The 15,496-nt window shown below is 32.2% G+C and overlaps 1 protein-coding gene across 3 annotated transcripts in view; it reads left to right on the forward strand.

Moving 5' to 3' along the window:
* The window catches only part of LOC141544748 (uncharacterized), a 101,048-nt gene extending 85,991 nt beyond the window's left edge, over positions 1 to 15,057 (forward strand). For all 3 annotated transcript variants that reach the window (XM_074271252.1, XM_074271254.1, XM_074271253.1), the window contains 7 exons: positions 10 to 404; positions 2,703 to 2,932; positions 7,286 to 7,319; positions 7,914 to 8,013; positions 9,388 to 9,607; positions 11,725 to 12,349; positions 14,914 to 15,057. In XM_074271252.1, the coding sequence (XP_074127353.1) occupies positions 10 to 404; positions 2,703 to 2,932; positions 7,286 to 7,319; positions 7,914 to 8,013; positions 9,388 to 9,607; positions 11,725 to 12,349; positions 14,914 to 15,042 (1,733 nt within the window). In that variant the 3' untranslated portion in view covers positions 15,043 to 15,057. The remainder of the gene's footprint in view (positions 1 to 9; positions 405 to 2,702; positions 2,933 to 7,285; positions 7,320 to 7,913; positions 8,014 to 9,387; positions 9,608 to 11,724; positions 12,350 to 14,913) is intronic.
* The last annotated feature ends 439 nt before the right edge of the window (positions 15,058 to 15,496 follow it).

The following is a 15,496-nucleotide window of genomic DNA, read 5'->3' on the forward strand; positions in this document are numbered from 1 at the left end:
TCTTTTCAGATATTCCGTCATGGGATTCTCCAAATATTTCTAAGATAAATGACAGTCACAAAAGTTCCAGGCATTCGAAGTTGGAGAGGAAACATGATTGCAATGCTGCTTATGTTGCAAAAAATATAATAAAAGCTGACTCAAAAGTTGCTATAAATGGAATTAAGGAAGATAGATCATTTGGCACAGAAATGACATTTAGTCAGCACAGAAACATCCCAAGTTTGCTCCAATCATGTGGTCCAGGAAGTCATGTTCAGCTTACTCTGTCTGATAATATGAAATCAATTAACCAAGACAAAAAAGCTGAACTTATTAAACCAAGAAAATGCAAGAAGAAAACAAAACATCTAGAAACCTCATCTCAGAGCAGTCTTGACAATGACTACCACTCTACATATGAGGTAAGTTTTGAGATGCACTCCCATAGGGACAAAATCTCCAAAATGCGCCTGCATAAAGATTGGAGGCAAGATACACAAAGACTGACAAATGAGTTAAGAATGTTGCAAGCAGAATCTCTGACTTTCGAGAAAGAAAAAATATCACCACAAAAAGAGGTAGCTTCTGACACTCTATATCTATTTTTCCTCTAAATCAATCATCCTGTGGAACTGATTTTTCACATGATGAAAATGCTTTGGTTAAATGCTTGCTATTTGTACAAAGTATATTGAAGGTTGCATTAAGGAAAATATGCAGAAAGCCTTTTTATAGTGTTTTCTATTTTGGTCATCTAAATTATTCCCATCAATTTCCCAAGTATTTGACATGTTGACAAGAAACTTTCTAAATCAAACACACAAATTGGACTAGGTAGCCAAAAGAACAAGGATAGGCTTAAAGATAATTAAGACACAGATCCAAAACAAACCTGAGCTCAAGATCCTTTTTTATGCAAATCCTTGAAATATTTGATATTTGAAAGAATTTTGCTTTCTATGGACATTTTTATTTTCTTAGCCAAATGTAAGGTGGTGTGATTTAAAATACTAAAAACATAAGCCAACTTTGGAAAAATTCTAATGCATCTGATTAAACTAATATTTTATGGTGATCTGTTAGTCCATCTTTAGTGATTTTACTAAAATCATTCCATTTCTGTATTTCAAAAGAAAATGAAACACAATTTTGTGAATCATTTAACATTTTTCAAAAGGGCATTAATACAGTATTTTCTGTTCCACAAATAATAAATTATAGAATTGAGACTTAAACTTACATCTTCTGAGTAAGTTTAAAGCTCCTCCTCTTGTGTTTAGTTATTTTTTTCAAAATATATTTTCATTTGCTATAGATGTCATTTTAGCACTTAGAAATAATATAAAATGGGAGAAATGATCGAAAAACAATGGCAAAATGCTGACTTGTGATATGTTTGCATAAGCGATTGACTTTAGACGCTATCAAACTAAGATGATTCATTCATTGAATCTTATTTTTTTTTGTTGTTGTTGTTGGAAGGAGCATTGACAGTAATAGAATCAAACCCCCTTATCTTGTGAATGAGGAAAGGTTAGCCTCAGGGAAGTTAGGTTACATGGCCTTGGTTCATCTGTACCTTCACCAGTCTTCTAATTATCCTTTCACAATAACTGATGACATAAGAGAAAATAGTAAAGAGAGAGAGCCAAAACCCTTCAGTTAAGACTGATTCAACTGCTGCTTGTAACACTTCAATGTTACCATAAAGTACTAAATAATGCAACTTCATTCTAAATCAAATGTGGGGACCTTCACCCAGTATGCTGGATTCTGTTACTAGTTTATTAACATGATTTTGACCAAGTTACTTAATGTATCTATCCTTCAGGTTTCTCATATATAAAATGGTAGCATTAGATTAAGATATTTTTCCTATTTTTTTTTTCTTTGCTAAAAACATTGTGCTTCTGTAAACTTCTGTAAACATGGAATAATGGCATCGATTTTCCATCACATAGTAGTCATGGTGCCTAAATCTCATTCTACTTCAATTTCCTGTGTTGTTAATCCAATATTTCAGTGATTAACTTCAAGGGGGTTTTTTGCTTTTGTTTTTGTTTTACTTTTTGAACTTGACAGTAAGGAATGAGAAATGCGAAATGGGATGGGGTACCATCATATGGTGGGAAATAAGCTTGATCTATCTGGTCAGTGTGAGGAAATGGTGGGAAAGCCCAGAAATAGTCAGATGTTGTATCTCTTTGTTCCTATCTGCTTATTAAAGGAGAGAAATGAGAGAACAATATGAAAATATGATGACAAACAAAATGAGATAGTAATTGAGCTATCATTTTGAAACTTCAGTAAATTTTTCTGCTTTCATACAAAATTTATAAAAGTATGACCATTTTTGTACCCAGAAAATAAAATGAAGGTAATATATATTGAGGATAATGTGTATTTCAAAATAAAAGTAAAAAAATGAAAGGCAGCCTGATATATTTGATAGTGAGCTAAGAAGATTAGTTCAAGTCCCACCTCTGACATAGATAGGCAAGTCATTTAACATGTCAATGGTCTAAACATTGGTAGAATTGATAGAAGGAATTTTCTTGTCAGATGGCTCCTTGTACTAGTTAAATCACAAGTTTAGTACTTGTACCTAAGTAAGCATATAAATACATGTGTATAAAAGTGTGTGTATGTGTATATGCACACATTTACACACAGACAACACACATCAATAAAGTGACAATGATGCTAAGCTTTCCTTTTAGGTGGAAGAGGAAAAGCAAAAGCATCAAATCAATGGAATGGAAACAGTGGAGGACAAAGATGTTGATAAAATAACAGAAAATAGAACAGTTGATAAAGTTAATGATCAATTTGCTATGGAGAGCCATCAGTATGGTAAAGATGAGGAAAATAAAATTCCTGGGAAAAAAATTCCAATAATGCATATTTCTCCCAAGAAAAATTTAGCACCTGTGCAGCATGTGTCAAAGGGGTAAGTTTGTCAAAATATTTAACTGGAGTTTTTTTTTCCAATATTAACATTTATGGTAAGTTCAGTTTGCTCTAAAATTCTAGATTCAGATCCATTCTACATCTCCTTGTTTTTTGCTAAGAAATGAAGGTCCCATGAATGTATGTTTTTCTATTGCTGTAAGTATGGTCTTTTATTTTGGAACTGTTACATCAGTGCCTATTGAAAGAAAGGTAGCATATGGGAAAAAAAATAACATAAGATATGGATTTCAAGGAGCAAAGCAAGATCGTTTGCAAAAGTTTGCAAATGTATAAAAAGTGCCAATGAGATAAGAGAATAGGCTTACCGCTACTCCAAAAGTTAGATGAGTTCTCTTAGTCATTAGAAAGTTTCCCATCAGTAGAAATGTTCAAGAGTGAATCAGTTTAAGTGCTTATCATGAGCCAATCATAAGGATACCCCCCCAAAAAGTCAGCCAACCTAGATTCTAAAGAAATTTAATTAAAATTCTTTTAATTGCAGACCTACAAAATCATTGAAAAGATCTAGTCACCAACCCACCACTTTGTAAAATGGGCCTGAGGAAAGGAAGGTTGATGGCCTTTCCAGATGTCAGAATAAAAAAGGGGAATTAACAGAGAAGTGCTTACATAGTCATTGTTTTATAAGGCCTAATAGTGCTCATATGGCTTCTGGACAGGCTGAGGAAGAGCAAAAAGCAGAAAACAGCTACTTGCTGCCCCATCTAAAAAGACCATAAGATAACAGATGAGCCATGCAGGAATATGGTAAAGAGGGTTCACAATTCATGTTGGGACTGTACTTGCAAGAGACCACCTCGAAAATTCCAATTCATAAGAGTTGGAATGTGGAAGTGATCTGGCTTGACATTTAGAAAATAGAAAATGCTTTAAAAACAAGCCTGGATTTACTTTTATTAACTTAAAAATTAATTTAACAGCCTTAAAAAACTTATCCTGAAATAATTAACTCCAAAACCAAAAATTAGATAAATTCAGGAAGACAATATATATACTATTTTTGAGAGACACTGAAAAGGGCATCTCTTCCCGCTTCAGTGCCAGTAACTCATATGAACTCAGTTGTATGCATATATATTGCTACTTCAATTAGTGTAAAGAAACCAATTACACTTATTTGTAAGTTACGTAGCCTTACAAGCTTTACATAGACTTAAAGCCAGAGACAATTGGGAGAAAGCTTGCTTTTTTAAAATGTGTCATCATTTACTTTCATATCAGCCTCTTTCTGCAAGATCTCTCTCCTCGCCCTTCTAGTGAAAGATCCCTAATGACTACATCAATATCGCATGCAATGTTCCATATTGAGTAGTCCTCCACCCTGCAAAAATAGGAGATGGTACCGTCACATCTGGACCAAGTTTGGATATCATAATTTCCATAGTATTCAGTTACAGTTATTTTATTGTCCCTTAATAATTTGTATTGTTGTTCTGGTTGTCATTATTTCATTTTGCATTAATTCATATAAATATTCTCATCCTCCTATAAAATTATTCCTAGCCATATGCAATGATGTTCCATTATGTCAACAAACCACAATTTGTTTAGCCATTCTTCAGCCGATGAGCAGCTACTCTATTCCTCCTTATTTGCTATTACAAAAAGTTGTTGCTGTGAATATTTTGGTTTTTAAAACTTTTCTTGCCATTGGGGTATATGTTTAGCAGTTGGAGAGAGAAATAATGCTAAAGCACCAGAGAAATTACTATTCTTTGGGAAAGTTTGCTGAAAAGGGAATCAAAAGAGGGTAAGTTACAAGCGAACATTCTATTTTAATTCTATGAAATCTGTGAATAAAATTAGATGCTGGAACAAATTGATAATAAGAATGATTACAAAATGTGTTTTTTCCTATTAAAGTCCTTCTTTGATACCTTATCAGAGTAGGAAGGTGAAGTTACCTAAAAGGTACATGAACAAAGTAACAGGTAAGTTTGTGAGGTCCATGCGAGGTAAATCAAAGAACAATGTTCCTACATTTGTGATTGATTGCTCACTGTTTTTGCGAGCATGCACAGTCTCTGTCTCGCTCTGTTTCTCTCTATCTCTCTATTTCTCTTTCTTTTTCTCTCTAACACACACACACACACACACAAACACACACACACACACACACACACACACACACACACACACACACACACACACGTGTTAATTTCCTAAGGCAATCCATTCCTTTTAAAATAGTCTTAAATGTTTGGAAGTTAGTTGTTTTGTTTTTTTCATGCAGTGATCCCAAATGTGTTTTTCTGTGTCTCGTCCTACCCTTTGGAGGGTCATTTAAACATAATAGTCTATTATTTATTTGTCTTGTTATTTTTTTATTTGAACACATATACAACTCCCAGTCATGCCAAATCCTCATCTTTTCTTCTTTATGGTAAACATCTGCAGTAAACATCACCAGTTGCCGTTTTTGACAGGGATTTTATCCTTCACCATCCTGATCTCTCTCCTCTGGAATTATTCTGAATGCTAAATGTCTTTCCTAAAATATATCTCCCAGGAATTAACAAGTTCTTCAAATGTATTCTGATCAGAGCATAGAATAAGAAAACTTATCACCTCCTTACTCCTAGATTCTATGAATTCTTAGAATTCAACCTATACTCATAATAAGACTATGCCATTACTGGCACACATCAAGAAATCTGTCTTGATTAAACAATTTGTGTGCAAATACTATATATATATATATATATATATATATATATATATATATATATATATATATATATATATATATATATACATACATACATACATACATATATATATATATACATATATATATGTATATATATATATATAGTTATAGTTATAGTTATAGTTATAAAGTCCAATCACAACAACCCAGTTTTAAGTGGATTTTAGCCATAATATAAGCAGGAAATAAGAAACACTGTTGAAAAAACAGGTAAAAAGGTTGGGTGAAAAATAAGCAACCTATTCCTAGATTGAGGAAACAGATCTAACTGGAAAGGACCTTGTATTCTGAGGAGTGTTCCTTGGATTAAGACTGTAGGCTTGAATATAAAGGAGCTTCACATAGCCAGGCAGTATAGTTTTGATGTACTTCAAAAGAGGGGGGACCATTAAAAGTTTATGACTTGGGGGATAATATGATGAGCAAGCTAAGGAAGCTAAGTTCTTTGGAAATTGCTATAGAAATATATCACTATCATTATAAACCCAATAAATATATTATGCAGCATGCAGCAGAGTATTCTATTAATGACTGCTTTTATTACAATAGTTTTTATTGAAAGAGATCATACTTCGACACTTCTTGAACCACTGAACAGTATAGAGAAAAGCAATGGGGATATGGATGGATAGCAACATATACTCCATTTAACTTACCATTACTATTAATATAATAGTTGACTGAGCCCCTGAAAAGTGAGAGAACCCATTTTCTTCACATATAATTAATCATAATTTACTTATTTTGAATTCCTTTTTCTAACTCTTAATCTGTAGGACATATCTTGTTTTTGTTTTTTGTTTTTTGTTTTTTTAATTAACCTAGAAAGAGCCAATCATTTCATAGAATTTCTGTCTTTGAAATTTGTTATTCTGTTTAATCACATTTAAGTTTCCTACTTCACTACTTCAGAAGATTTGTGTATAGTCTCATCAACATTCTATCAGAGTAATTTCCACAAGGAGTCCATCTAATGTTCTGGTAAACTTGTTTAAAAATCACTAGCCACATACATACAATGTGGAGAATCTTATTCTAAACCCTAGGAAAAAGAAACACATAAGTAAGATAGTACCTGACTTCTTGGAGCTTACAATATAGTAAATACAACACAAGGCACAATGTAACTTGAATTACCAAAAAAAATATGATTATGTTGGTTACCATGGTTAATATTTTCTAAAACTTAGAATACAGTGAAACATTATGGACATAATTTAACATTTGCTGATGACTTATTTTATTCTAACAAGCATGATGGGATTATTCTCAAATTCTTATTCTTTTGGAATCTTACTAACAAGCAGTTGGGACATGAACAGTTGAAAAAGTAAATAATTGGTGTTACAATTTAAGATGTTATGGCTGACATTTATTTTGAAATTTTCTTTAATGGGAAAAACCAGCTGTTATTTCAGAATTTTTTTTCCTCTTAAAAACTGTTCAATAGGCAAAGATAAACATTTATTATATGACTATGAGATATAATAGTCTGTATCTTATTTTACTGACTAGAAGTGTGAAAAAGCATAGGATTTTGAAATAATTACATATTAACCAAATAATTGCAATGACACTATATTTTTATGTACACACTGAAATCAAATATTTGTCTTTTAGGCTTGTGAAGAATACACCAAATGAAAAAAATAAGGTAATGTAAAAACTGCTGAAAATATAAATCAATGTAGAAAATAATACAATTTTTCATGAACATATGAGATCCCTTTTCTACATTATGGAGCATAGGAGCATTTCATCAGAAAATACTTTTAGGAAGTCTTTTTGTGAAATGCGTCCTTTGTAAATGCCAAAAAACTAATTAGGTTGCTGGCTTTTCTTTCGTTTCTCCCCTATAAATATTTGTAAGAGATATTTTGAGTATTTGTGATAATTTTTATAAGGTTGATAATCCAGCTTCTAGTTAGGTATATGGCCTAGTGAATAGTCAAAAGGAGGACCTAAGTTTGAATCTATTCTTGGGTTCTTAGCTAACTAAATGGACAAATCACCTAATCTCTCTTATACCTTATTTCCTCATTTGTAAAATAGTGCTTTTCTCACAAAATTGTTGTGAGAATGCTATGAGATAATGTATAAGAGATAACTGTTGTGAAATATCTTAAAGTACTATATAAATGTTATTCATTGACTACATAAATAGTATTCTTTCTGATTGCTTTAAAGTTTATTTTACAATGATTTTATTTAAGTTTATTATTTGATAGTACTTTTATATATTTTATAGGACGAAGTAGAGATGACTTCATATGCTCTTGATGACCTCACTCAGTCACATAACACAGATACAGAGGATTATGATTTGCCTCCCTCAAATAGTGTTCAGGGTAAGAATATTTTTAAATTTTCTAACAGAATACCAATGTTAAACAGAAACCAAATATGTATTTATAGCTAAGACAATAGTTCTGAAGTTCTAGTCCATTGACCTATAATAGAATAGAAGTGACTTTGGGTTCTTGGAGGATCTGACAGAGTCTAAGCTTTAATAGACCTTGCCAAGCTAAAAAGGATTTCATTAGCTTCAGTGTGGTGATTTTTCAACCACAGAAGCTCTCAAGGATGACCTACCACTTTCAATGCAAAAAGAATTAAGAATCTAGTGTGTGCCAAATTCACAAATTTGAGATAAGAAACAGTTCTTTTCCTCAATGAGTATGCAATCTACTAGGGGGATAGAGCCTACGTAGACAAATGTAATAGGAAAAAATACATAAATACTTAATAAAAATAAATAATATTCAAATAAATTGTACAGTCACACTGCTATTTGAGGTATAAAGTACGAAAGAGCATCAGCTATCAAAGAAAAAACTTTTTGAAAGTAGCATTTGTGTTATGTTTTAAATGATGGATGTGAATTCAATGGTTCATGAGAGATTAGGGGACTGAAATGCACATTTGAAACATGGGAATTGTGAGCAAGGAGGCACTTGTGAGCAAACAGGCTTTTGCTGTTTCTTCTTTTGCTTTGAATCTTGGAATCTTAGCTTTCCCTTAAACTGGCAACTGTTGAATTGAACACTGAAATATATGAATTGAAAGTTGCCAAAGAAAATCTGATAATCAAATCTGTTAAATATGTAACTTGATATAACTCAATTTTGTAATTCTGGGTTAGTTCTAAATTTAGTTATGTAACTCTCTGAAGAATAAAGTACCTAGGTTTTGAGGCAGGAATTTTCCTGAAAGGGCAAGTGTTTTTTTTTTTTGTTTTTTGTTTTTTGTTTTTCAACTTTCTTCTGGTGCCTCAGCTATATTTGGGTTAAAGTTAGAAGATTGACCAATGAATAAATGAGGAAAAAGATTATTGTATGAATGATGTATACCGATTTACATTATAAGTTTCTAAAGAATAAGAAATGCTGACATGGAACTATTTGGAGTAAAACACATTTATGTTACTTTTAAAGTAATTTAGCATATGTATAATATATGTTTATTAATCTTATTTGTCCCAATCACAGTTCATATCAGTATGTTTACTTTTCACAGATATTTTTTCTTATATTGTGAGAAAAATCTGAGGTTTCAAATAATTTTTTTTTTAAATTAATGTGTAAATTAGAGATTTTGTTTGTCTTGGGAAAATAATACTGATTTTATCAGTGCCAGAGAATCTGAATTCTAAGTATACTGCTACTGTCATGCAGATTTTAAAATCCTAATATTTTTATTTACTTGTGTTTTTGTCTATATAGGTTCTCCTCGCCTTCAGAGACATCAGAAAGTAGTTCTTTCATGTGGTTTATCAGTAAAACATCAAAACAAATCACAATTGGTACAAATGACAAGAGTAGTGAAGAATAGTTTACAAACCACTGTTAGGCGATCACAGGAAAAATTCTCGAAAAGAAGAAAACCTAAATCCAGGTCAAATCATCAAAAAGTAAAATGTGATAAAGAATACTATAGAGGCAGGTATGGAACTCATAAGTTTAATAAAGGCTTAAAAGCATTTCTCTTACATTGAAGCGCACTATAACAGAGAATTTGAGGTTAGGAAATCAAAAGTAAAAAATCAGTGAAAATACTGTAATGAGCCTTCTTTATTAATCCCTTTTACTCTATGGGGGCATGCTCTATCTTCCTGTCTGGAATAGTTTCCAGTGAGTGCCCACTGTCACTTCATCATATTATTTTTAAAGGACAGATAATTGTCTTTCATCAGCACATTTAACAAGTGCCTTCTTTGTGACAAGCACTGTTGTGGGCAATGAAGTACCAATGGGAAGTTTGCACTGAATTTAAGAATACAACCTACACATGCAAATGTAAATACAATAAAGTCATAGAAATTTAGAGCAGAAAGCAGGGCATGATTTTCAGGGGACAGTACTCATGTAGAAGAATGTACTAAGCAGAGTATACAAATAAAATCCCAATGGAGGGAGTTTAGGAAAGGAGCAGTGCAATCCAAGCTGAGCACAAGGGTGTGGCTTTGGGAAATGGAGTTCTCTGTTGTCCTGTGTGGAACCAAAAGGAGGGCACTTTGACTGGACTGTAGACTGCAAGAAGGGATTCTGATGTGCTATAAATAATGTTATTTTCAAATTCCTCAATAAATGCCCTTAGTCCCCTGCTATATGCAAAATACTTTTGAAACTTAGGGAAGATAAGGGAAGAATATGACATGGCCTGAGTTGTCATGGAGCTTACAATCTTGGAAAATGTACTGTTTCTCTTGATGATCTCATCTTGAATTTCCTTAACACCCTTGTGGAGGAATAATTTTCAGGTTTCTATGATCAGCCCTAGTCTCTCAAGTTTCTGCTATACATCACTGTGGGTTTTTTGGACATCTCAAATGGGATTGCCATATGCATCTTGACCTTAATTATCTTTCTTCCTTAGCCCTCCCCTCTTCTGATCCTATTATTAGTGACAACTATCTTCCTCATCTTTAACTCCTGCTTTTTACTTCTCACATTCAATCTAATGACAAATTTTCTGCCTTTGTAGCACCTCCCGTAACAGTCCATTTCTGTTCAATGTAATACAGGCAATCATTGCCTCTTGCTTATATTATTGCACTTGCCTTCCTCTTTCTTTCTCTGTATGAAGGCTTTCCACATACCAATCCATTCTTCACTCAGCTGCCAAAGTGATTTTCCTTAAGCACAAATGTCATGATTTTATTCCTCCTTAAGTAATACTGGCTCCTATCACCTCTAAGATCAAATATAAATTCCTTTTGTTGGCCCTCAAAATCCCTTATAACCTGGATTCTTCGTGCTTTTCCCGTTTTCGTGCACTTTACCCCTCTCTCTAACTCTGAAATCCATCTATATTGGCCTACTTGCTATTTTTCCTTCTTTGAAAGAGTATTTTTCCCCTATTTTAATGAAAGACTTGTTGGAACATTGATTTTCTAAAACATTTTGAGAATTCAGACTCCATAAGTACTTTTCTCCAGATGTGGATAGCATTCTCCACTTGAAATTATCTTAGATCATTGTATTGCTGAAAAGCACTTGATAGATGATCATCACATAATAGTGATGTACATTGTGCTCATTCTGCTCACTTTATATCACTTCAAGTAAATCTATCCTAGTTTTTCTGAAATTTAACTCCTTGACAATTTTCAGTGCCCTTAGTAACTAAGTGTCTTCTTTTCGGATATTGCCTCTCAGGTATTCATACTTGCTTTCATGTATTCTATTTACATGTTATTTTACCCATTTAGAATATAAGCATCTTGAGGGCAGGCATTGATGTTTTTGACTTTTTATCTTGTTTCTGAAATTTTTCTCCCTTCCACCCCCCACCCTTCCCCTAGATAGCAAGTAATCCAATGTATGTTAAACATGTGCAATTATCTTGAGAATAAAAACTTATTTTAAAATACAATACAATATGAAAATATATTAATTAAAAAGTGAATCCTGAAAATTAAATTTTCAGTTTTTCAGATTTCCTCACAAAGTTTACTGCAAATGTTCCTCTATTTTTAGAATTGTATCCATTTTTACTATATAACACTATATAACACAATCACTTGTAATTTTTTTTCCAAATGCAATACTGAACTCTAGATTGGAAAGTAAAAAACAAAACGGAGGAAAAACACAGTCAGAAATTGAAACTAACAGTTCCTCTGTAAGTTCTGACATCCTTTATGAGGAACATCAGCCACCAGAACTACACCTTCAGCGAGAACAAGAAGAGTGGCTCCTTTTAGAGGACCAACTAATAGACAAAATTGACATCCTGTCAAATAAGCTTTCTAAAGCTAAAAATGAGTTGTACCAACGACGTGATTCCCTTAGAATGAAGACATCAATTTTAGAAAAAACACAGAAAGAATTAGAGATGACCAAGGATAAAGTGAAGGAATTTGAACTCTCAAATCATATACAAAAGGAAAAATTGAAAAAATCATCTCTCAAAGTAGAGTCCATGCAAGAAAAATTAACCCAAAAGCAGAGGGAATTTGCCTTGCTTCAAGAAATATCTGAAGATGCCCAAAACAAAGGGGCCTTCAAAAGAAGGGTATTAAAAAGTAACTGGATGAACTTTAGGGATCGCTCCCTGACTGTTGATGCTTCTACTGAAAAGCAAGATCATGGGGTAGAAGAGAGAAATAAAGAGTCAACTGATGAGATTATCCATTTAAGAGAGCAAATACGTATATATGAAAATGAACAGGCAGAAGATGAGGTAGGTCTTTAAATAATATTATCTGACAAACATTTAGCATTTTGAATTGAATTTTAAAGTTATTTTGATCAAGATAAATTAGGAATTTGAATTTTCAGCAGTTTCTGATATTAGCAACATTCAGTATCAAAATTCTGACATGAGGGCAGCTAGGTGGCGCAGTGGATAGAGCACTAGTCCTGAAGTCAGGAGGACTTGAGTTCAAATGTGCCCTCAGACACTTGTGTGACCCTGGGCAAGTCACTTAACCCTAACTGCCTCTACCAAAAGGAAAAAAAAAAATCTGACATGCAAGAAGGAGGAAACATTCATGATAAAAATCAACCCCATATCCATTTTTTAGACAAGATGACTCATTTTGATTAAAAATATGGTGTAGCTAGCCCATGAAATTTTAAATGTATAGTATTGGTGCATAAATGTAAATGGAGTTAAATACTTGTAAATAAATACTGATAAATATTACTATATATTATCCCAATTCTCCTAGCAGTAGCTTTCCTTACTCTTATCGAACATAAAGTGCTAGGCTACATGCAATTTCGAAAAGGACCAAATATCGTAGGACCCTACGGACTCCTACAACCATTTTGTAGTTCCAATAATTTGCCTGGTATTCCATTTAATGCTCCAATGAAATTATTAGAAATGCTGAAACAAGGTAAATCCTGAAAAAATGTACTAAGAGTACTGTAACAATTCAAATTGAGATGCTGTAGGGCATCAGTTATTACCCTTTTCATAATCACTGAAACATATTTATCAATTGACTAGTTTTAATTCAAAATACTGTAAACTGATTTTAGAAATATTAAACAGTTGATCATATTCTAATGAAATTACAAAGATTAGCAACTACTTTTGTTTAAAATTTAGGACAATAATTCTGTTATTATTCCATTAAGAATTAATTTTGGTGTGTGGTAATAAAGCCATCTTTTTTAAATGTGCTTTTGATTCCCTACTACATTATTATTTATGTCAGTTTTTTTACTATATTTACTAATACTTCTTGCATAATAACCAGAATTGCAGTTTCTGGGATCCGTGCCTTTCCTTTATTGAAAATAGATAGCTTTTTACTATCTAATAACAGTTCTCATTATCTGTGATGCTTTTCATATAAGTAGTGAGTGGAAGTACTGTACAATTTCAGATAAAAAAATGTAGTTGAATCTATTCATTTCACAATGGAATTTAGTTTTGTGTAGTAATTCAATTAATTTTGCTAGTTTTCTTAAGACAATTTTACATTGCCTTCTCTTAGATGGTTTTCTTTCAAAAGGTTACTAGACTTTACTTGAATTTTGTTTTTAAGATGATTTTTATCTAACGAGATAGAAAATGTTCAATGTCTTTTACATTTTAGCTTCATTTATGCTAGTCACATGCAATAATTTTCTTTAATTTATAGTGAAAATGTACAGGATTTTTAATAACATGAATAGTAATGCACACACCCATATATATGTGTTTTTAATAACATGAATAGTAATGCACACACCTATATACATATATATATATATATATGTTTGTATATATGTTTGTATTTTGTGTGTATATGTTCATCTATGTATGTAATATATATGTGTGTATATTAGTCTTCCGGCTAGGTTACAGGATAACATGAAATTCTCTTTAGCACTGACCTTGCACCATACTGTATATCAAAAAGTGGAAGAGGTACCATATTTTCTATAATTTTCCCCATTTTTCTGTCCATTGACTGCAACCAGGGGTATAATTTCTATCCTTTCTTAAAATTGAACTTCTCTGAAGACTTGGCAAACAGAGTTGAAGATATAAATAGTAGCTAGCAAGACCTCCACTCCACTATCCATCTACTCCCCTTTTTTTTTGCTTTCATGAAATTAGATCAATCGTTTCAAGTAATTGTATGAGGGCTGGCAAGAATATCAGTGCATATAATCATTCTTCAAGGGAAACTATGAGAGTAAAGAAAATGCATCTTTTTCTTATAGGCATCCTTATTCATATAATGCCAGATGCAAAGAAATTTTTTTCTGAAAAATAGAAGGTAAACCCTAATGTTTCAGGTATAAGAAGCTATATTGTTGTACCCTTTACCATTCTCCCACCTTCCAAGTGAATTGCCCATAAAAAGCTTTATCCCCTATGTGCTTTTGGAGGTGTTATAATTCTCAAGAAGGTGAATGAGGAAATCAGACTGAAAGTAATGCTTTATCATGAGCAAGGAGGAAGATGCATGCTTGGATGAAAGGTGTGTTGTATCATCAAAAGAACTTTGTGGTCTTAAGAAATAAGTTCTCATCCTTTTCTTGATGACACTTTTATGACTTAATTTTATTTAAAAAGTCTTATTTTCTTATTTTTCTAAACTACAAAACAAAATGGTTGCATTAAATGATTCCTAAGGCTTTTCCTAGTTCTATATCAATGATAATCATGAAAATGTTCATGCTATATTAAGTTCTATATAAAAATATTGATATCAGTTAACTTTAAAGGTATATTTATTTCCCATAAGCCAATACTAATATATGAAATCAGTAGCAGAAATTCTATGTACATATTTCCATCAGGATATGATAAGAAAGCTTCAACAAGAACTTGCAGATTCCCAAAAAGAAGAATCCATGCTTTCACAAAAGGCTTTGGAAATGAAGCAACTACTGAAGATATATCAAATGAAAAGTGAAGTACGTATATAAAAATTCCGTGATTTGTCATTGACTAATGAAAAGTGTTTTCACTACGTCACTTTTGTTTTTACCAATATTATATTTTGTACCTGTCATTTAAACTGACAGAACAAGACTTGTATCCATTTATATGATTTCTATATTGGGATAATTATTTTCAACCATAATTTATATCTATCATCACAGAGGGATGAGATTTTTTCTAAGTAAGAATAAATAAATCATGTATATCTTTTATATATGTAAATAAACACACACACACACACACACACAGACACACAGACACACAGCCTGCTTGATGGAAATAGGAATAGAACTTTGCATCTGGATAGTTTTGGAGTTGTCCTAGGGGAAGTCACTTAATCTTTCTTAGCTTCTTCAACTGTAAAATAAAGATAATAATACTTACCTTCCAGAGTCGTTGTGAAAATCAAACAAGAAAATAATTGTAAAGCTCTTAACA

Source organism: Sminthopsis crassicaudata, chromosome 5 (assembly GCF_048593235.1).
Source record: "Sminthopsis crassicaudata isolate SCR6 chromosome 5, ASM4859323v1, whole genome shotgun sequence".
In the NCBI taxonomy this organism is placed as follows: domain Eukaryota; kingdom Metazoa; phylum Chordata; class Mammalia; order Dasyuromorphia; family Dasyuridae; genus Sminthopsis; species Sminthopsis crassicaudata.